The following is a 21,409-nucleotide window of genomic DNA, read 5'->3' on the forward strand; positions in this document are numbered from 1 at the left end:
AAACGTATGTGTGTACACACACATACACACAGATATACACATACCGTATTTTTATGTTGTAGTATGTGTTTCACAGCTTGGCACAATGAGATGTGTAGGAGTTTTGTGCATAATTTGGGTCAATTAAGAGATTTTATATGTTAGAAATGGCTAGGACAAATAAATCTCACTTCAAGAAGCTAAAGTCTGGGAGGAAATCCTGCTTTCTCGTAAGGTGTTACTACAGTACACCTTATGAGAAAGACAGACTCCTGGCCTAGCTGGACCACTCGTAATCTAGTAATGATATTTTGTTTAGTTTTAGGGGATTCTTCATAAGCCATTTTGGATTTTTATGTCATCTAACAAGAGTTTTTCTGTAAAGGAAATGAACTTTTATAAAATGCAGGCCAACAAATACAACAATAAATAATAGAGCATGATCAAATAAATAGAAAATTACAGTTCATAGCTAAGAAAACAGAAAATGGACCTAACAACAGTATATTCTCATTCATGGAATAAACTAGAAACATAATTCCCAAGCAAAAATATTAAGTTATTAACTATAATAAGTTTTAGCCAGCATTGACAATTACACTGTGGTTTAGTGTATTAATTCTCTGAACACTGAAATTGTATATTGGACTGTATTGTTTTCTTTTAAGCAAAGAGCAAAGACAGTATTATTAAATGCATTATTTTTCTAAGCAGTGTATGTTATGTAAGCTATCATTTTTATTTTAATGTTTTTTGTTGTCTCTTTTTAGAGAGGGAGAGCATGGGGGGTGGAGAGTGAAGGAGAGGGAGAATCCCGACATGGGACTTGATCTCACAACTCTGAGATCGTGGCCTGAGCCAAAATCATATTAACTGATATGAGCCACCCAATCACCCCTATTTCAGCGTTTTAAGCTGCAAGTAATTCCTTAGTTTCAGGTTACCTTTGGACCCAGATGGAGGGTGAGGCCAGTTCTAGACTCCTTCAATTCTCAAAGAAGTTTCAGGAGATTATTTATCACATATAGTCCCAAGTCAGTCAGTTTAAGCAGAAGTAGCTATCCCACTTAGACATGAAGAGTTAGGTAGTGACCATGTTCCCCATCTATCCTAGTTTTGACATTTTTCGGGGTAATGCAGTGAGTTAGCATCAGTGGGATTGGGGAACCAAAGGCCACTCTTCCAAATAGTGCAAGTATTGGTCATTAGTGCAAGTAGTTGTACACAGAAGTTGAATGTGTGGGATAAAGCTGACTCTTTCACACCCCAACCCTAAAAAGTTCCTAAGACAGAACACATAGTTTAAAAGGTCCACTCTTGGGGCACCTGGGTGGCTCAGTGGGTTAAAGCCTCTGCCCTTGGCTCAGGTCATGGTCCCAGGGTCCTGGGATCGAGCCCCGCACCGGGCTCTCTGCTCAGCAGGGAGCCTGCTCCCCCCCACCCCCCGCCTCTCTGCCTACATGTGATCTCTGTCTGTCAAATAAATAAATAAAATCTTAAAAAAAAAAAAAAAAAACTTTGTGAAAGATACTCACTTTATAAAGCATATTTAGGTGAATAATTGTAACTTGAGTGTCCTGCTTATAATGGCTAACAGATGCTAGTGAAGTCTGATTAATTAGTATATGAAGTAAATATTATTGCATCCCTAAATTAATATTCTTGAAATCAGCAGTTTTTACTCTTTCAGATGTGTAAGTAACCCTTTTTTTCTAGTATTTTTTTTTCTTTATAGTAGAAAATACAACTAAGTCTAGAAGATATAAAAATTACCTATTAACTTGTTAAAGGGTAACCACTGTTAACATTTTGGCATGTATTTTCTTTCATATTTTCAAGTCATTTTCTTCTATACAATTATGAGACTTTTTAAGTCTAATTTAAACATAAGTTCTGTTTTTTTTTAAAAATAAGATTTTGTATTAGCTAGGAAACTTAAAACCAAAGATATTTTTAAAAGCATTAAATATTCACTCACCACTTATGCATATGTAAATAGAAGAGGTTGTTGAGCAATTTGAACATACCTATTTATTCTTCATGAAAACTGCCAAATGAAACTCTGTAACATTTTACTATGAATGTACTGTTTTAAGACCCAATACTGGTCTGCTTCTAGAAAGAACAATGAACATTTCCTTTCTTCATAAATAACAATAATTATATGTTTGTTTCAATAAAGGTATTTTACTGACTTATAACCACTAATGGGTATGTACAAATGGTAATGACTCTAATTTCTTCATATGTGTATTTGCAAAGGGGACCCAGTTTATCCAAATTTTATACTAACAAATGATTATCTTTTACAATTGAAGTAAATAGAAGATCATATAATCATGATTCAGTTTGCTCATATTTCTTCCCTTCTCAGAACTCTATTTTATTTTTAGCGATAATGTAATTTTCTGTGCTTACATTTGCTATTACTCTAGAGTTGTTAAAAAAACTAATCTTGTTTGTGTCAACTGTAAGCACCAACTTTTCTTCCAAGAAAGATGTTTTCCTTCGCTTTTTTTTTTTTAATTCATTTATTTGAGAGAGAGTGCAAGCAAGAGAGCAGCAGAGGGAGAGGGAGAAGCAGACTGAGTAGGGAACCCGATACGGGGCTCGATCCCAGACCCTGAGATCATGACCCAGGCTGAAGGCAGCCGTTTAACCGAGTCACCCAAGCACCCATCCTTTGCTATCAAATATGCTTCACTTTTGGTTTTCTGCATGAAGAGAAGTCTTGTGATGAATAATAATAAAAAAAAGTACACGTGATTTTTAGGAATAATGAGTTTATCTTTGGCATCTTTATTACAGAATAGATGCCTAAAAAGCTGTTTATTAAAAAGAATGTCTACTGGGGTGCTTGGGTGGCTGAGTCTGTTAAGCATCTGTCTTGGGCTCAGGTTGTGATCTGGGGTCCTGGGATCAAGCCCTGTGGTGGTGGTGGGTGGCGGGCTCTAAGGAGGGAGTCTTCTTCTCCCTCTCCCTCAACCCCTCCTCCTGCTTGTGCTCATGCACGTGTGTGCACTCTCGGGCACTGTCTCTCTCAAATAAATAATATCTTTTTAAAAATCAAAGAACATCTATTAATACAATCATTTCTCTCCATATCTTTTACTCCAAGATTAGAGATGCCTTCCTACTGAGAGAAAATGGCTTTAAAATAGTGGTGGGAATTAGTATTAGAGCCTGTTATGCACATTTCTTCTCAGCTGTTCATTCAGTGACATCACATTGGTAGCCATAGGTAGGAGTAAGTAGAACATGGCAATCAGCAAATCTTATGAATGAAGGTTTTTCCCCCAGAGAATGATTGTTAAACATTTACTAGCATAGCACTAAATATGGTACAGATTTTAAAAATCACATTGCCAAAGAAAAATGATTTATTTTTGGCTAACTCAAGAAATAAATCTGAATATATGTACAATAAAAAATTATAGTAAAAATTAGTTTCAAAACAGGGAAATGTCATTTGATCTTTAAATTCTGTATCTATTTCACTATCTAGTTCCTTTTAAGGTGTTGAAGGGTTTTACCTTTGGCTTAATTTTTTGCTTCCAGACAAAAGTGTTTTATTGATGGCCTAATTTAGTATCCTTTGTAAATTCTTTATGCTTAGAGCCATAGTTTCCTTCCCTACTAAAAGTATCTGGTGGCACCAGTCTTTAATTTGCATATATAATTTTGAAACATGCTTTCTTTAAGCGAGAAACAAATATATATCCAATAACAAATGAAGATACATGATTTGGTCAGAAGCAGACAGTATCTGACTTTAAAAGTCATTTTCTCCTTAGGGCACCTGGCTGGCTTATTATGTAGAGCATGTGACTCTTGATCTTGGGGTCATGAGTTCAAGTTCCACATTGGGCATAGAGTTTACCTTACAAAAAAATTTTTTTTTCTCTCCTTAAACATTTTTTTTGAAGATGCAGCACTGTATTGAAATTTTAAGATTTGGGGTCTGGGCCTGATTCTTCCAATTAACCAGCTGTAAAAATAGACAAATCATGCAAATTCTGGATTAATTTGTTAATGTCTGTTTTATTTCATAGAGCCTAAAATAAAGCTTATTTTATTTACTTTTATTCCATTACGTAGAAATAAGTCAAATAGTCCAGAATAGTTTGGGATGGGAAGGAGCCCCTCTCCTTGCTCTTTCCTCACACCTACTCCCACTCTCCCAGACTGCTGTTTTTCACCATATGTTTTTATTTCTTCTGGTGGTTGGTTACCTTTTTAAAATTATTATTATTTTTATTAACATATAATGTATTATTTGCCCTAGGGGTACAGGTCTGTGAATTGTCAGACTTAACACTTTCACAGCATTCACCATATCAGATACCCTCCCCAATGTCCATAACCCAATCACCCTCTCCCTACCTCTCTTCCCCGCGGCAACCCTCAGTTTGTTTTGTGAGATTAAGAGTCTCTTATGGTTTGTCTCCCTCCCGATCCCATCTTGTTTCATTTTTTCCTTCCCTACCCCCCAAACTCCCCACCCTGCCCCTCAAATTCCTATCAGAGAGATTGTACAGTAATTGTCTTTTCTGATTGACTTATTTCGCTCAGCATAATATCCTCTAGTTCCATCCACTTCATTGCAAATGGCAAGACTTCATTTATTTTGATGTCTGCTGCATAGTATTCCATTGTTTGTATATACCACATCTTCTTATCTGTTCATTTGTTGGTGGACATCTAGGTTCTTTCCATAGTTTGGCTACTGTGGACATTGCTGCTAAAAACATGCAGGTGCACGTGCCCCTTTGGATCACTACATTTGTATATTTAAGGTAAATACCGTAGTGCAATTGCTGGGTCATAGGGTAGCTCTATTTTCAACTTTTTGAGGAAGCTCCATGCTGTTTTCCAGAATGGCTACACCAGCTTGCATTCTGGTAGTTACCTTTAAAAATAGAGACTTGTGATTCCCTACTATGAAAGATAGGCATGCATAGCAACATCTCCTTTCCCCTATTTCTCCCATTGATTGTTACATTATGTTTTATTCTATTTATTGTTTCTTTATATAAAATATTTATATTCCTATTTTCTTGTTCCTTCTACTTTAGTCAATATCTTAATTCTTTATAAGACAAAGATATGAGCTTCCCAGACTTTCACTTTATTAGTTCTTCATCTACTGTCTTTTGGCAACTACTGAGGTCTTTGTCTCTAATTCGTACCAGTTCCTCTCTAGAATTGCTGTGTAGCTGTTAACCTGGCATTTTTCCTTCTCTGCTTTCTGGGTGGGTAACTGTTTCCTGGATTCTGCACGTTTTTATTGCTCCTCTGGTTGGTTTTGCTAAACTTCCTTTTTTTTTTGCTAAACTTTTTTTGCAATAACTTCCTCCTATTTAAATCCTTACATACCATAGAGTGTCTCCGGTCCTCATGTATGATAGTTTAGCTGGTTGTATAATTTTAGTTTGACTAGCTTTTTCCATGATAATTTATATGGCATTCTCCATTGTATTTTGGCATTCAGGTTTTAGGATATGTTCTTTAATCCTTAATATTCTGAAATGTCGTGAAAATGTGAGCTTTTATTTAATTCACTTAACTCTTTACTCAGTGACCCCTTTAAAAATTTTTGTGTCCTTATTCAGTGCAAGGAAATTCTATTATTTTTTAGATAATTTCTTTCCCTCCATTTCTTCTCCACTCTTTCCTGGACTCATTCTGTTAGATGTTTGAGTTCCCAGATTGATTCTTTATGTCTTTAATCCTCTCCTTCATTTCATACCTCTTATCTTTTTTTGTGCTATGTTTTGGGAGATTTTCCCAATTTTATTTTTTAGTCCTTCTGTAAAATACTTTGTTAATTCTTAATTTCTTATTAACCACTTCTGTTTTTAAGTGTTCCTTTGTCATAGAGTACTGTTCCTTAAAAAAAAAAAAAGGATATATTACCTTTCACATCTTCCTGAATATCAGAGGGTTTTTTTTTTTTTTTTGGATAGGTATTTCCAGTTTCTTTAATTATCTATGTTATCCTCAAATAGGTTTCTTTATTTTGCTCATTCTCTTTTGACAAAGAAGGCCTGGAGAATTGGTAGTAGTTTACTATTGTGTAAATACCCTGTTTTTTTGGTACACTTTTCTCCTGAGTAGGAATTGAGTGGGAGTTTTTTAAGAACTGGGGGTCATTTTGCCTAGGATTCTTCCCCTTAGAGTGAGCAGGTATGGACCTAACCATGAGATTAAGGCCTCCTCTCTTCAGGACCAACTTCATGTATGTGTGACCTTTGCAGTTACATGGAATCTTGAGTTTAGAAGGTTCCTGCATGTGATTTGGTGCTCAGTTGTTGTTTTCTTGCAATTCTTAATAATTTTTTAACAAAAGGCCCCACATTTACCTTTTGCACTGAACTCCATAAATTATGTAGCTTTCTCTGCCTCTTTTTCCATTATCACTACACCATGCCAGAATGAGCAGAATTCTTTCTCTCTCTCTCCCTTCTTCCCTCCCTCTTTTTTTTTTTTTTTTTTTTTTAAAGATTTTATTTATTTATTTATTGACAGAGAGAAATCACAAGTAGACGGAGAGGCAGGCAGAGAGAGAGAGAGAGGGAAGCAGGCTCCCTGCTGCGCAGAGAGCCCGATGCGGGACTCGATCCCAGGACCCTGAGATCATGACCTGAGCCGAAGGCAGCGGATTAACCCACTGAGCCACCCAGGCGCCCCTTCTTCCCTCCCTCTTTCATTCTGCCTATAACCAGAAGCCTTCAGCTCTCCCCTAAGTGTTCTTTCATTATGGAAATTGCCTGTACTTTCTAGTTAAGGGATCATTGACATAGTTGTTCAAGAAATCTTTAATCATCTTCCCTATTTTTCCATCGCATTTCTCATTTCTGTCCTCTTTCACACCTGCCATCTCTGGACCTCTGATACACAGCTGGCTCTCAGCTCCACTGTAGTTCCCTGTTAGCAAATAATGGGCAGTGTCTCTTTCTCTTCTCTGTTTCATGTGCTGTCTTCCAGAAATTATTTTCTCTGCTATTAAAAATTTATTCCTTTTTGCAATTCTGTGCTTTTTATTTCACTTGTATCTCAGGGTGAATGTGGAGAAAAAACATTAACTTAGTCTGCCATCTTGATTCTGAACAACCTGCTTCCTTCTCTTTGAAGTAAAATGATTGGATTAGGTCATTTCTAAGGCCCTTATATATAATATTATGTTTCTCAGCATCATTATTTCATACAGATGTAAAGTCCCATCCTAACATAAATTTATTCTGGCACCTTATTTTCTCTTTTAGCCTTACCCTTTTATGTTCTTTATTCTTTGGTTCATACTTCTTTCTGAGTTAAGTATATGCATTTACATGTCCTTTTACTTGACTAAAAATTGTAAAGGAGAATTTTAATAGCCAACTGTAGAATCAGAGGTTTTAATCACCCTCTCTTTCATGTGACACCAGAAAGAATAGTATGAAAAATAAATATTGTAGTTTTAAAATCATGGCACAAGCAGCTTTAAATGTACTTTAGTGCTTATCTAGTGAAAACATAACCATAATATATGCTTACAAATTGGTTTTCCTTATTTGGATATTAATTTTAAAAATATATAATGGTAATGAATCACATTGATCTATCATACCATCATAAAAATGGTATGATGTGAACTATGATGAAAGCATACCAAGTCCTATGACTTGCATGGTGTTCATGTTACATGTTGTTGCCTGACTTTTATTGGAAGTTAAATTTAGAGAGGACTTGTAGATTATCCGGAGTCTAATCCAGTCTTTCAGAAGAGAGAATTGTCTGGCTAACACAGTTGCCAGCCCCTGTTTACTAGGGTTAATTAAGATGATCAGGCTGGCTATTCCTCTATTCCTGCTTGTGGGTTTTTTTTTTTTTTTTTTTAACTCATTGTGTGTTTGGTAAGAAGACAGCCTCCCACACAGAGGGGCATCAGTATGTTATACCAGATGTGCAGCTGCCACTAATAAATAAATTTAGAATTTTATTGATCTAATAATATAATATGGTTAAATTCATGTTTCAGATAGCTATCTTTTTCCTTTAAAAAATAGTGCTTAAATATTATATAGCTTATTATCAGAATTTGAAAAGTAAATTAGGTAATTTTTAAAAAATTAAACAGTATTTTCAGGCTATTTTAGTTTAATTTTATTAATCTTTATTATTTTAAGGAATTAATATTTAATTAATCCCTAATATTTTAAAGGAGTAAGCTAGTACTATATATTTAGTATGGAACTTCAGCAGGAGCATATATGTATTTAAATTGAGACCAGTGATTTGGTTTTTTTGCTTTGACTTGTTATTCACATTTTGGGAAGAGAATACATTTAAGTGATTAATTATAAGATAATTTAACATGCCATCTTTCTTTTAAGCTATTTTCTTTTAAGATTTAGTGGCAGATTATGTGGAAACATAGTGGCTTATCCTTTCTAAGCATCTTCAGAATCATAACAGTTTTTTATTTGTAAAGAAATAGACACTTTAGGGGCATCTGGGTGGATTAGTCTTTAAGTATCTGCCTTTAAGCATCCTGGGTCCTGGGATTAAGCCCCACATTGGGCTTCCTGCTCCTTGGGAAGACTGCTTCTCCTTCTCCCACTCCCCCTGCTTATGACCCTCTCTCACTGTGTCTCTCTGTGTCAAATAAATAAATAAAATCTTAAAATAAAATAGACATTTTATTTATTTTTATATTAAAATCATTTGCTGGGGGCGCACCTGGGTGGCTCAGTCGTTAAGTGTCTGTCTTCGGTTCAGGTCATGATCCCGGGTCCTGGGTTCAAGCCCCGCATCGGGCTCCTGCTTGTCAGGAGGCCTTTTTTTCTCTCTCCCTCTCCCACTGCTTGTGTTCCCTCTCTTGCTATGTCTCTCTTTGTCAAAAAAAATAAAATCTTAAAAAATAAAATCATTTGCGGGAAGAGATACTTATTAACAATTCCAATTCCAGTGCTTGGCTCTAGATCTAACTGAATTAAAATTTCCAGAGCTTAGAAATCTGTATTTTTGATTAAAACTTGAGAACAGCTGCTCTGTAGCAAAGAACCTATAAAAGAGTTGGTGTTTTCTAAATTTGCTGGCTCAGCAGACCTTTACTGACTGCAAAAGTTCTTGGTATTTTAAACTACTTGATTAAGTAGACAGTTTGGAGGAGGATTTATCTGATTGGTGTGGATGTAAAAATTAACATATAAATCTCCAAAATAAAATGATGTTCACATGTATGTTATAAATGAATGACTTCAAATTATAGCAAACACACAGAGCCAACTTGCTCTTTTATAGTGTATTTTGCTACTTTAAACACTGCTTCTACTGCTACTGGAATACATTTTCCTTTTTTATTTGATTGCCTGGCTGACTTCCTTCTCAAACTAACAGCATTGATCATGTAGCCATGTCGGTAAGTAAATACAAGCCAAAGCTAGCATGTGAATCAGATAATAGTGAACTTCCCGCAGGCTTATTTTTCTCTGCTTATTTACCTATAGTAAATCCTAATTGGGCAATATTTTTTATATGATTGTAGTTTTGTAGAAACCTACATTTGAAGGTAATAGTCCTTATTTTAGTGAAGCAGTCAGAAGGATTCTCTGGAACTTGATTGTGAAAAAGTTAGTATTATGGTGTATCTGTGGTGAGTATACTGCTTCGAGAAATCTCTCTGGTCACCTCCATGCATGACATGGCACAATTTGCAGATATTTTCCTCGTCTGTAAAATAAGGGTCAATAAGAGTATATGGCCTATAGAATTTTGTGAAGGTTAAATGAGATAGTATACATAAAATATTTAGGAAAGTGTCTGGCATATAATAAACCCTAAAAAATATTAGTTATTATTATTACTTGCTTTTAAGACTATTTATGCTTTCCCTGAGTGCCTTTTCTTTATGGATCTGAACTTAAACTCCACTTGTAGAAATCCACCTCATTGCATAACCCAGTATGATTCATGACCTACTGCAGATTTTTCTTTTTCACTCCAAACCCTGTACTGCTCTCCTGAATTGCCTTAGCTTTTACCTTTTTTTCATGGCCTCATCATGTTTTGCATTTTACTGTGTTTGTTGCTCCATTCCAGCTCCAGTTGTAAGCTCTTGAAGACCAGAATAAGAACTCAGATATTTTCTGAATGTGCAGTATTACAAGTTCTTACCTTAAAAAAGTCTCATCTAGCATTTGAAATTTAAATGTTACTAACCTTTCTGTTCCTATTACTGAAATTCAGATTTTTGTTATTATAATTGTTTTCTAATTAGCCTCTGCCAGTAGTGTCTCCTCATTTCAGTTCATCATATATACCAGTGCCAGATTATTCTTGCTAGCGCACAGTCAAACCATATTTCCCTTTTGAAAAGCTTCAGTCTCTTGCTCATCTAAAGTGAAAATTTTGCATGCTAATGAAAAGAAATTATCTCAACCTCTTTCCAGATACATTTCTGACCATTATTCAACATGGGCATTCTAAGTGGAAAATTCATTGTGTTCTGGATCTCTTATTTTTTACCTTGGCTTCAAAAATCCTTACTCTCTTCCAAAAGCATCTTTAATGCTACCTCTTCGTGAAACATTTGCTAATTCTACTTAACCATATGTGGATACTTTGTCCCACTTTTACAGTACTGTTTATATTTTGTCCTATACTATAGCTGTTTGACTTGCCTTCTTTCAGCTGTTAGAATTTAATCCCCTTGTGTCAGAAACTATTATCCACTCATTGTGTCTTCTGTAGCACCTAAACAATATTTTATACAGAGGAACTGCTTGATAAGTATTTTTTAAGTGACCATGAGAGAAATGGTAAAGAAATAGACTATTATAAAAGTCATTTTATTTTATGGGTAGAGAGCTTAAAAAATATGCTGCACAAATCAGAATTTTTTTTTAAAGATTTTATTTATTGGGGCGCCTGGGTGGCTCAGTGGGTTAAGCCTCTGCTTTTGGCTCAGGTCATGATCCCAGCGTCCTGGGTTGGAGCCCCACATCGGCCTCCCTGCTCAGCAGGGGAAGCCTGCTTCCCCCCCTCTCTCTGCCTACCTTTCTGCCTACTTGTGATCTCTCTCTCTGTCAAATGAATAAGTAAAATCTTAAAAAAAAGATTTTATTTATTCATTTGACAGAGAGAGAGATCATAAGTAGGCAGAGAGGCAGGCAGAGAAAGAGAGAGAGAGAGAAGCAGGCTCCCCACCGAGCAGAGAGCCCGATGTGGGGCTTGATCCCAGGACCCTGGGATCATGACCTGAGCCGAAGGAGAGGCTTAATCCACTGAGCCACCGAGGCGCCCCACAAATCAGAATTTTTAAATCAAATTTATTTATGACGTATAGAATATTTCCTAGTTTTGAAGAGAAAGTTTGTAGTCTTATTCACAGGCAAAAATTTGGAAAATGCATGAAAATTATTTAGTAAAGGTGGCATCAATACCGTTTAGAAATATTTGTATGTTTACTCTTTCCTTGCACATCTCCTTGCACATCTCCATGAAAGAATGACATAATACTTCAAACTACAGCTCTCTTCACATGTATAAATTAAGTGGTGATTTAAACACAATAAAAGACCTGATAGCACCAAAATAACCTTTGTGTATTCCCAGCACTAAGGCCAAATACTTTGTCTCATTGAAGAGACACACCCTCAGGCTTTCCCTTCAACTTTTTCTTCATTTGCTGTAGTAATTTTTAAGTATTCAGTTAAGCTTGCTAACAACAGAGTTCCTGCAGAAAAATCATGTATGTGTTCAAAATACAGAAGTCATGTTCAGAAGTGATACTAATTGTGCTATCTAAAAAAGCCCCTCAAATTGTTTCTTGTTCTCTTATTTATAAAGGCAGAGATAGATTTGGGAATCAGTTTTGTATAAATTAGCATGAGAAATTTTAAAAGCTTTGGCACTTGAATGTTCAGTGTTTTGAAAAAGTTATATGAGATAGTTCTTTCTCTGGCAATAAATGAAGTATTTCTACTGATTTTTTGATACCTATTTCCATACTTTATAAAAAGTTAATTCCAAGTACACAAAAATCAACAAGAACAAACCATTGACAGTATATCAGTGCATTGAAGAGAAGTAAAGAAATTTGAGAGAGAATGTAAATGAAAAAGTGGAAAATAGTTGAATTAATATTGTTTCTTAATCTTTTTTTAATATGTATTTTTTTAAGTAAATTCTACAACAAACATGGGGTTTGAACTCATGACTGTGAGATTGAGAGTTACACATTCCATTGACTGAGCCAGGCAGTCACCCCTATATTTTTCTTAAGCTTTTTGTTAATGTATTTAAACAGTTAAGTGATTTTCACTACTGTAAGTTAATCGCAAAAAAAAAAAAAAAGAACGTTGCTTTTTAGTTGGAAATAAACATAGTGGAATTTTATAACTTTAGTCCTTTTAAGTATTTGTTCAGTTGATGCTGACTAATCTTAGTAAGAGATTTACTTGCATTGAGTTGTAAGTCTTACATGTGTATGTAGCATAGCACACTTTAATATTTCCCACTGTCAAAGGTTGTGGAAAACAGCGTTTTGATTGAGACCATAATTGGAAGAAGTAGTTAGTAACAGAAATCTTCTTTTAGTTTAGAAGGAAACAGCATGAGAGACTTAGTAGAAAGCTAGTGGATTAGGAGAGAACTCTTAAGACCTGATGAATAAGTAACAGATCAGGGAGAGATATAAATGGAAATAATTCGAATGGATTATTATCAGTCCTTGGACTATATGTATACGTATGTACATGAATACATATGCACACTTACAAATATCCTGTAACTTTACTCTTTAACAGCTATCAGTGAAATAGACTAGTTCATTGGTGCTGTGTTTATGAACAAAGTGCCGTTCAGAAACAGGAAGAGTCAGTACCACAAACAAATAGAAATGCAATATCTGGCAGTTTTACTAGCAGGTAGCAACAGAGAATTCATGTTTACAAAGTTAATTGAGTTTTTGCAGGTAGGAATGGTAAAGTTCTAGGAATGCAAGTGGTATCTTCCCCTTAACCTTTCCACAATAGAAAGAAAAATATAAAAGATAATCCCCCCACCAAGTTAAATGGACAGAAGTTGAAATTGGGGAAGAAGGAAAGGGACTAAAATATGTGGATAAGAGATTTTTCTAGTTTGAATTATGTTTTATTGTGAGCAGATAAAGACAGCAAGAAAGGAAATCAGATCCCCTGAAGAGAAAGATGGGGGACTGTCAGGAAAGATGGAACTGGAAATTTTCTGTCCAAGTCCCTGTCCAGTGATGCCAAAGAGCCTGTTTTTCTTTTTTTCTTCCCTGTATGGAGCCTAACAGGAATGGAAAAGAGTAAGGATAGAGCTCATGGGAGAGGTGGTACAGCCTTGGTGCATTTATATTTACAGTATGTTTGCAGGTCAGAGATAACAAAATTCAGCAGGCCAAGGTGCTGATATATATTTATAAAAAACTTATGTAAGGTGCTATAATATGAAAGCTAAGGAGATTGGACTTTGGAATATCCCACCAAAGGAGCATGTTCAGACAAATATCACATATAGGGAGTGAATTCAGAAGATGAGCAACATTTTAATTCCTTCCTTTTCTTTCATTCAGGAGACTTTAGGCATTGTAGGAACGCTGTCATGTTCTTTTAGATCTTTTACTTACGAAAATTAGTGTGTTAAATGGTAGCACTGAGGTTAAAAGCCTTTGTCAATTTTTTGGAGACAAGAAGGGAGCAGTTGGCAAAGACCTACTATAGATGTCTGTAAGGACTTACTCTTCGTTCTCAGAGTATTGTTGAATGTCATTTGCAAATTGTCTCTAGGAAAAAAATAGTAATTAGATAACTTGCCTTGAGCACTCCTTCCTACTTTGTATAGGTTTCATCTTGTTTTAATATATATCTTCCCTTCACTTGATACATTTCCCTTATTCTTTTAAAAATCTCATTTCTCAACTGAAGTGAATCTAAAAGTTCTCAACTGGAAGTGAATCTAAAAGTATCTACCTCAATCCCATTCCCATAGTCTAGGACAGCCCCATGAAATTACTTGTTCAGAAGGCCCTTGACATTCTGAGTGAGTATACCCCAAAACTTTGAGCACTTTCAAATTTGAAAATACTGCTATGCCATGTAATTTCTTTCAGAAAATGCTATGAAATGTAACTGAAAAGTGTAGACCTTAACAAGTTATTTTATCCATGTCAAATAACAGAAGACAGCAAAGCCACTTTGAGTTGGGAGATTGGGACTGTGCATTCAGGCTCTTGAGTGATACCCGCTGATACCCATTTCACAGAGCTTGTTATGCGGATGCTTGCCTGAGCAGATGAAGCCCTACTTGTGCTGGACTCTGAGATTCTTAAAAGGTCAAAATCTAAATTTAAATCCTTGAATGACAAAGGTCTGCACTGCATTATACTTGTATGTATATGGCTGAATTTATGATATGTCAGCTTTTTAGCTACATATATTAATAAGAGTTGGCTCAAGTGACATTTATCCATTTCACTAGTGATCATGTGGAAACTACTTATATTGTCTAGCATTTTAGTAATTCTGGCAAATTCTTTGTAAGTTATAAATTGTACTAGAGTTGCAAACTCGAGTACATTTTATGATTAAATAGCGCTGATACTCTGATCCAGTTGCTTATGTAAAGAAATGAGGATATGACCCTGCTGTTACAGAGCTGTTGCTTTTAGAACAGTTCCTGGGATGCTCCAGTGTTTTGCTCTTAAGTCTGTGGCTTAGCTATAGTACTGAGTCACCACAGGGAAAATTACAGCTCATTTTTTTTTCTTTTTTAAAAGATTTCATTTATTTATTTGACAGAGAAAGAGAGATCACAAGTAGGCAGAGAGGCAGGCAGAGGAGGGGGAAACAGGCTCTCTGCCGGGCAGAGAGCCCGATGCGAGGCTTAATCCTAGGACCCTGAGATCACTACCTGAGCCAAAGGTAGAGGCCCAACCCACTGAGCCACCCAGGCACCCATACAGCTCATCTTTAACTTCCCTTGCTTTTCTTACAATTGCCAAGTAAGAAGAGTTATAGAGCCTTAATATTTTATTGCTTCCCTACCTAAACATATGCCTAGCTGCCCAATTTGCTATTATCAAGTAGATTTAAGAGTTAGGAATAGGGGCGCCTGGGTGGCTCAGTGGGTTAGGCCGCTGCCTTCGGCTCAGGTCATGATCTCAGGGTCCTGGGATCGAGTCCCGCATTGGGCTCTCTGCTCAGCGGGGAGCCTGCTTCCTCCTCTCTCTCTCTCTGCCTGCCTCTCTGCCTGCTTGTGATTTCTCTCTGTCAAATAAATAAATAAAATCTTTAAAAAAAAAAAAAGAGTTAGGAATAATTCCTGTCAGCTCCCACACATCATAAACTAGCTTCCTTCTTCTTGCCAGTCTGGGCAAAAGTACATGCAGCTTTCACCATTTTTGTCTTGAGTTCTGATATTATCAATTGCTTAGAAGCAATTTTTATTGCTTTTATTGGTCTGCTTCTCCTTGTGTTTTCCTTCCACCTATTAAAGGTAGAATGATAAAATAGCATGGAGCTGCCATGACATCAACATTGAAACTTGCAGAAAGCTAAAATCCTGTATATTAAAGTCTGGATAAAAGTTCGGATAAAAAAGATTTAAAAAAAAATTAAAAGGCCTCCAAAATTTGATGAGCCCAGTGGTTGGGATGAGGAAGTTCTGAGTGAAAGAGAAATTACCAGGTATTGCAACTATCCTAAATTTTTCCCAGTTTGGAGAAATTCCGCCCCCCCAACTTTAAGATAATTGTGTTCTATTTAATCTGTGTGTGTGTGTGTGTGTGTGTGTGTCCCCAAGAGTATGAATTTATGTTACTGTCTCATATCCCTTATGATTGGGAATTGTTAGGAGAAAAGCCTGAAAAGGGAGAATGTGAATTCATACTTCATTGTGGGGATTATGGTTAATTGATATGGTAACCAACTCTTTTGGGGCTAAAGCTACTTTAGGTGGGGACAGAAAGAATATGAGAGGAATACAGAAGTGTAAAAAAAGTATTTTGGAGAATGTTGGAAGTGTTTAGAGTTGAGTACATTTTGATAGACCTGTGAGTGTTTTTGGCATAATTTCAAAAATCTGTCTTCAAGATAGTGTTAAAGTTATTAAAACTCACTGAAGGAATTCATCTTGATACTTTAACCTTTATAACTCATCGATTCTCTACGATTGGGAATCTGAGACATGTCCTTTTTATATAGGACAGTGCTACAGCAGTCTGCCTATTTTACTAGATAGAAGAATCTTTGTGCATTTGTGAAGTCATCTTGGGGAAATTTTCATGTTTTATATTAATGTTTTAGATGTTTTTTCCTGATTTATTTAATAGTGTTCTTTACATAAGAGCAGGATGTAGTTTTACATAATAAAACTTTAGATTAGTGGTTTTTATGTAAAATAGAAGGAAAAATAATAAATTTCTTAAGTTAAAATACCTACTTATCAACTAGGCATCTCTTTTCTTATTTCAATCAGGAATTTATTTCTAATTTTAGTGTTTACTTCACATTTGATGTAAGACCTCACTCTTTTATAGTCTGTTTGTCTTAAGAAAAAGCTATATACATTGTGGGTCTTTAGGACGCTGACCAATTCATCAATGCTTCCCTTTTTCTTTTGCGTTTCCTCTGAAAAGACTATTTCATACTCTCAAGTGAAATTTATGCAGCAAACTGAGAGACAGTGAGTTTGAATAATATGATATTTTACTGCTTTAAGTTACTTAAAAATTAATAACCTAAATAATTGTAAAATGCCATACAGAATCAAATAATTAATAAGTTTTCTTGTTAGTATTAGATTTAATATTCAAACAGTCTGTGATTTTATTTCAATTTTCCAGATTTTTTTTTTAATTTTCCAGATTTTTTGAACAAGAATTACATAACCTTTTAAAACAAAATCTGTTATCAATTTAAAGAATAATAAATGCAATGCACAATATTTCTGAGTCTATATATTTCTTTTTACTTAAATAAAAAAAAAAGGTAGTTTATTGTGCAAAGTTACCCTTTTGTTGGAATATAAAAAAAGTAAAATGGATTCTCCTGGGATCATTAAGGAAGGGAGACCAGTACAGAAAGAATGGTTGTGATTTCAAGAGCACATTTTTATGTTAAATGTAGTTGAGAGAGAATGAAAGCAGCATTGAAAAATGCTTTCAAATAATTACTGTTGAAATCAAACCTTTCTTTTTTTATTAGATCTTTGAAATAAGAGAATGGTGAGACAGAAATGAAAACTTCAAATGAAAATTTAAATGTATCAAATTAGTTTTTAAGTATTCTACATTTCTCCTATTATTAGAGTAGATCTATCAAAACATTACTTAAAACAGTTTTGAGCCATAATCTAAACATTACTCAAAACAGTTTTGAGCCATAATCTAATAAAATCTGTTGTATTTTTGTTACCATGTCATTTTGTGGTGTTTCAAAGGAAAGAGGGAGTATCTTTAGTCTAATCTGTAATAGTAAATTATTTTAGAAATTTGGCTTGACATACAAACAGATGTGTTTTCTTGATTTCCTTTTAAACTGAGGGTTGGTGGTTTGTGGTTTATTGTTCCTGTGATTGGCATTAAAAGCCTTATTTCACAGCTTGCAGTGAGGGACTATTGGGTAAAGAGTGGCTGTGTTCCACAAACTAAATTCAAAAAGTGTCAATCAAGGTCTCACATAGGTTGCTTAGAGAATGAGTTTTCTTACTGATTTCACCAAATGTCGCCTCATGCTGTCTTTGATTGGCACAGCCTGGCAGGGAGGATGGATGAATCTGTCACCGACTGGTTAATTGTGTTGCTGGTCTTAGTCTGACATCAGGTCTTTGACTCTTAAGTGGCTCAATACAAAACAAATTAGCAGATTGTAGTCATATTTCTCATTCTATATGCTTTGACTTTGTTGAATGCAGTCCATAAATCATATTGACTGACACACAAGTAAATGATGAAAGCTGCTTTTGAGACATGGATCTAGAAAGCAGCGCTGTGAAGGTGCCATGGAAGGATGCATATGGTTGACCCTTTGGGAATTTCCTAGGAGCCAAATGTCTCCTTACTACAATTGTTCTTAGAAGAAAAGCTTTTGGGTAATGCAAAAAGGATCTAATATGTCAGCAGATTCTCTTTTACAAGTTCCTTTGAAATCTAAGAAGTTTGTCTAAGGATTTTCTCTCTTTGCAAGTTGTTTTTCAGCAAAATGTTAGAGGAGGGTAAAAAGTAGTTACCTTTAAAAGTTTGGCAGGTGTTTTTATTTATTTATTGAACTTTGTGTTAAAGAGAAGAAAAATGTTAATAGTAGTTGCAATTAATTTTTCAGATGAGGGCTGCAGAAATTTCTAGGTGCTTGAAATTTCTTATTTGTTTTGTTTGTTAAAATAGATAATTGCAAAAGTACTTAGATTATTCGTGTTCTAGAAAATGATATTATTAAGAGTGTCCACAGTATTAGCAATAAAAATGTTCAGAAAGGGAACTTTTCGTTATACCAAAGTGTACCAAGGGCTTCAGGCATCAGAAATGAATTGCCAAAGGTATTTTTTAGTATTCGGAACATTAAACATTTTCTCTCTAAATGTAAGTGATAGATGGATTTAAGGATATTTGTGCACATTTTATAGTTAGAAAATAAACATGTTAAAAATGTATTGTCTTACAGAATATAACGTTTAAAATATTTAAAGAATCCAGACCTTTGATACTAGTGAATTTATTTCATTAGAAGATTTATAAAATATTTTACAAATATTTAAATCTTATATCTTTGAGAACAATAAGCCTGTATTTAACATGCATCATCAGAAGAAATTTGGTATTAGGGTTTTATTATTACATATGTTGTTTAAACAAAAAGCTAAAAAATTCGCAGGCACACACACGTGTCTGTGTACATGTGTATGTGTTTTCATTACCTATTTCCACCAAGTTTATGGAATCGCCTGTATTTCTCTACTCTTACCATCATTTTTGGCTCCAGTACTACTATTATATAGTGATTCGTAGCATTTGAACCCATGTTGAATTTTAAATGTCACCTTAAAATTATACCACTTACATTGTGCAGTATATTTACTAATGAAATGAATATAATAGTAATTTTAGGGAGCAATTTATTAATCTGTTTTGCGGTTGGTGTATTACCAGGGCAGCATAAGTAGGACATGGAGCTGATTGGATGGAGAAGTACATGAAGCTAAAATGCAGTAGTTGTTCCATTAGGTCAAAATTACATTTCCATTAAGTATTCTCAAGCCTATTACATTGTAATTAAATTACATGCCATTGATTTCTCCTTTTTCTATGTTTTTGTCCCCCTCCCATTCATATTGATATTATGGTGCTTGGGGAATGGAGCTGCATGTCTCCCAGACTAATTCCTTTTGGGTGTGAGGGATCTTGAAGCATGCTGGGTTTTGCATTGTTTGTTACATTCTTTTTTGGCAGTTCATCAGTATCTGTCAAATATATTGTTTGCATTGGCTTTTATCTCTAAAGTTTTTGATTAAGAAATTGAGATTCCATTTCAGATACAGTTTTCCACTGCTGAGGTCTAAATGCTAAGGCATTCATAAAAGCTGCTTTGTTTCTAGTCTGATTTTAAATGTGTAGTTTAATGAACAAATGTTCTAATAAACATTTTAAAAACATATTTATGTTTTTCTTCTAATAGATAAACTCTGTAAACATTTCTGTACCAATTTAGTGAAACATTTATGTGTAGGAGGGTTTTTTTCATGATTTTGTAGCTTTATTGGCCTTTGTGAAAGTAATAAAAAAACACAATTATCAAATAGCACTGAGTAAATATTTATTAAGCAAATGAAGCAAAACATGATGCATTTTCCAAAAGTCATTATTTCTGACCATTTTCGTAGAAGTTTGAGTCCTATCACAGGAGTCAGTCCATCACCAAATCACATGATTGTGATTGAAGAGAGCAAAAGTAGGAGCACTATTACACGGGAAAACTATACATGAAAGAGTCTTTATAATATTTTAAACTTTTAATTGGGATACAAAATCTGTTTAAAGAAACAGTTTATACTAAAAGTGACATTGTAATTTGGAGGCTAAACATGAAAACTTAAAATTTTTACCATCTTTAAGAAATTATAGCCTTAAGGCTATCAGTGAAAATTTATGTAGTTTTTAGGAGCTTATGATAGTAGAAAATATTATATAATAATATGTAGTGAAAGAAAGCCACAAGTATTTATAATTTATTTAACCACATACTTCTAAATTACCAGGTGATTTAAAAACTAAATGTAAATCTGTAGATGATTTTGAAATCATATTAGTAGGCAAGCCCCCCCAGCTAATTGAAGCTATGCTACAGACTGATGTTCTGATTAGAAGGACTTATGACTCAAAGTATATTTTTAATTTTAGGTACGGTCTAAATAAAAAAATGTTTATTAACTTCCTTTATTCTTGCTTGGTTAATTATACAAAGCAGAGCTTAAAGAACATTACATGAATAAAATGTTCTGTCAGTATAATTATTTTGTCATGAATGCCATATTTTAATGTATATTTTTAAAAATACTTGAGACATTTCAAGAGCTCTAATAATAAATCATGGGTTTTTTACTTGTCTTTTAATTTTCCTGGGTGAAGTTAGAACTTTAATGATATTTATGTCCTGAGAAGGACAAATAAACAAAAATATTAATTTTAATTCTTACACTAAAATGCATAGCTGCTTAGAATACAGAAATAGAAAGGCCAGTAATCACTGTTGTACCCCCAGAAAGGCAACAAAAAGAATGCCAGATATATAATTTTTCTGACGCTTTATGGTATATTTCTGTGTTTGCTTATATATGTTTATTTATATTTTGGTTTTAATATTTGTTTTAAACAGGGGAAAGTTGCCCAGACCGCTTGCATGTCAGCCTGCCAGCATCTCTCAACATCCTTAATGCAGATGCTATTGGACAGTGAGTTAAAACAGATAAGCATGGGAGCTGTTCAGCAGTTTAACTTAGATGTCATACAGTGTGAATGTAAGTACCTCATTGGTTAAATCTCATGCATTTCTGGAATCTATATTTAAATTATATGGAAAAAATTGTATATAAAAGGATGGTTCAGGATAAGAAGGAAAAGGCCTGAATCTGAAATTTTCAGCAGACTTTGAAGCCACTTCTTTCAAGGAAGATAAAACTATCCTCAGCTTCACTTTGGCGCTCTAGAGCTCTAGAAGCACTACAGTGGCAATACAGGCTGGGATAATTGAAAAGATGATTCATTTTTCTCCTTATTGCTTTTTCTGGTCATTCTTGCCAGGACACTCCTAACATTGCTCATCAATGAATGAAATCATTCTGTCATTCTTACTTTGTGGATAGGTAGCTTTTTAGGTATTTGCTGCAGGGATAATCTTAGGGCCCTGAATTCCAAATGAAGTGTCTTCTA

At 34.7% G+C, this 21,409-nt stretch overlaps 1 protein-coding gene across 6 annotated transcripts in view; it reads left to right on the forward strand.

Moving 5' to 3' along the window:
• The window catches only part of EXOC6 (exocyst complex component 6), a 243,418-nt gene that overhangs the window by 166,368 nt on the left and 55,641 nt on the right, over positions 1-21,409 (forward strand). For all 6 annotated transcript variants that reach the window (XM_032312084.1, XM_032312081.1, XM_032312082.1 and 3 more), the window contains one exon: positions 20,856-20,997. In XM_032312084.1, coding sequence (XP_032167975.1) covers positions 20,856-20,997 — 142 coding nt within the window. The remainder of the gene's footprint in view (positions 1-20,855; positions 20,998-21,409) is intronic.

This window comes from Mustela erminea, chromosome 14 (genome assembly GCF_009829155.1).
Source record: "Mustela erminea isolate mMusErm1 chromosome 14, mMusErm1.Pri, whole genome shotgun sequence".
Taxonomy (NCBI): Eukaryota; Metazoa; Chordata; class Mammalia; order Carnivora; family Mustelidae; genus Mustela; species Mustela erminea.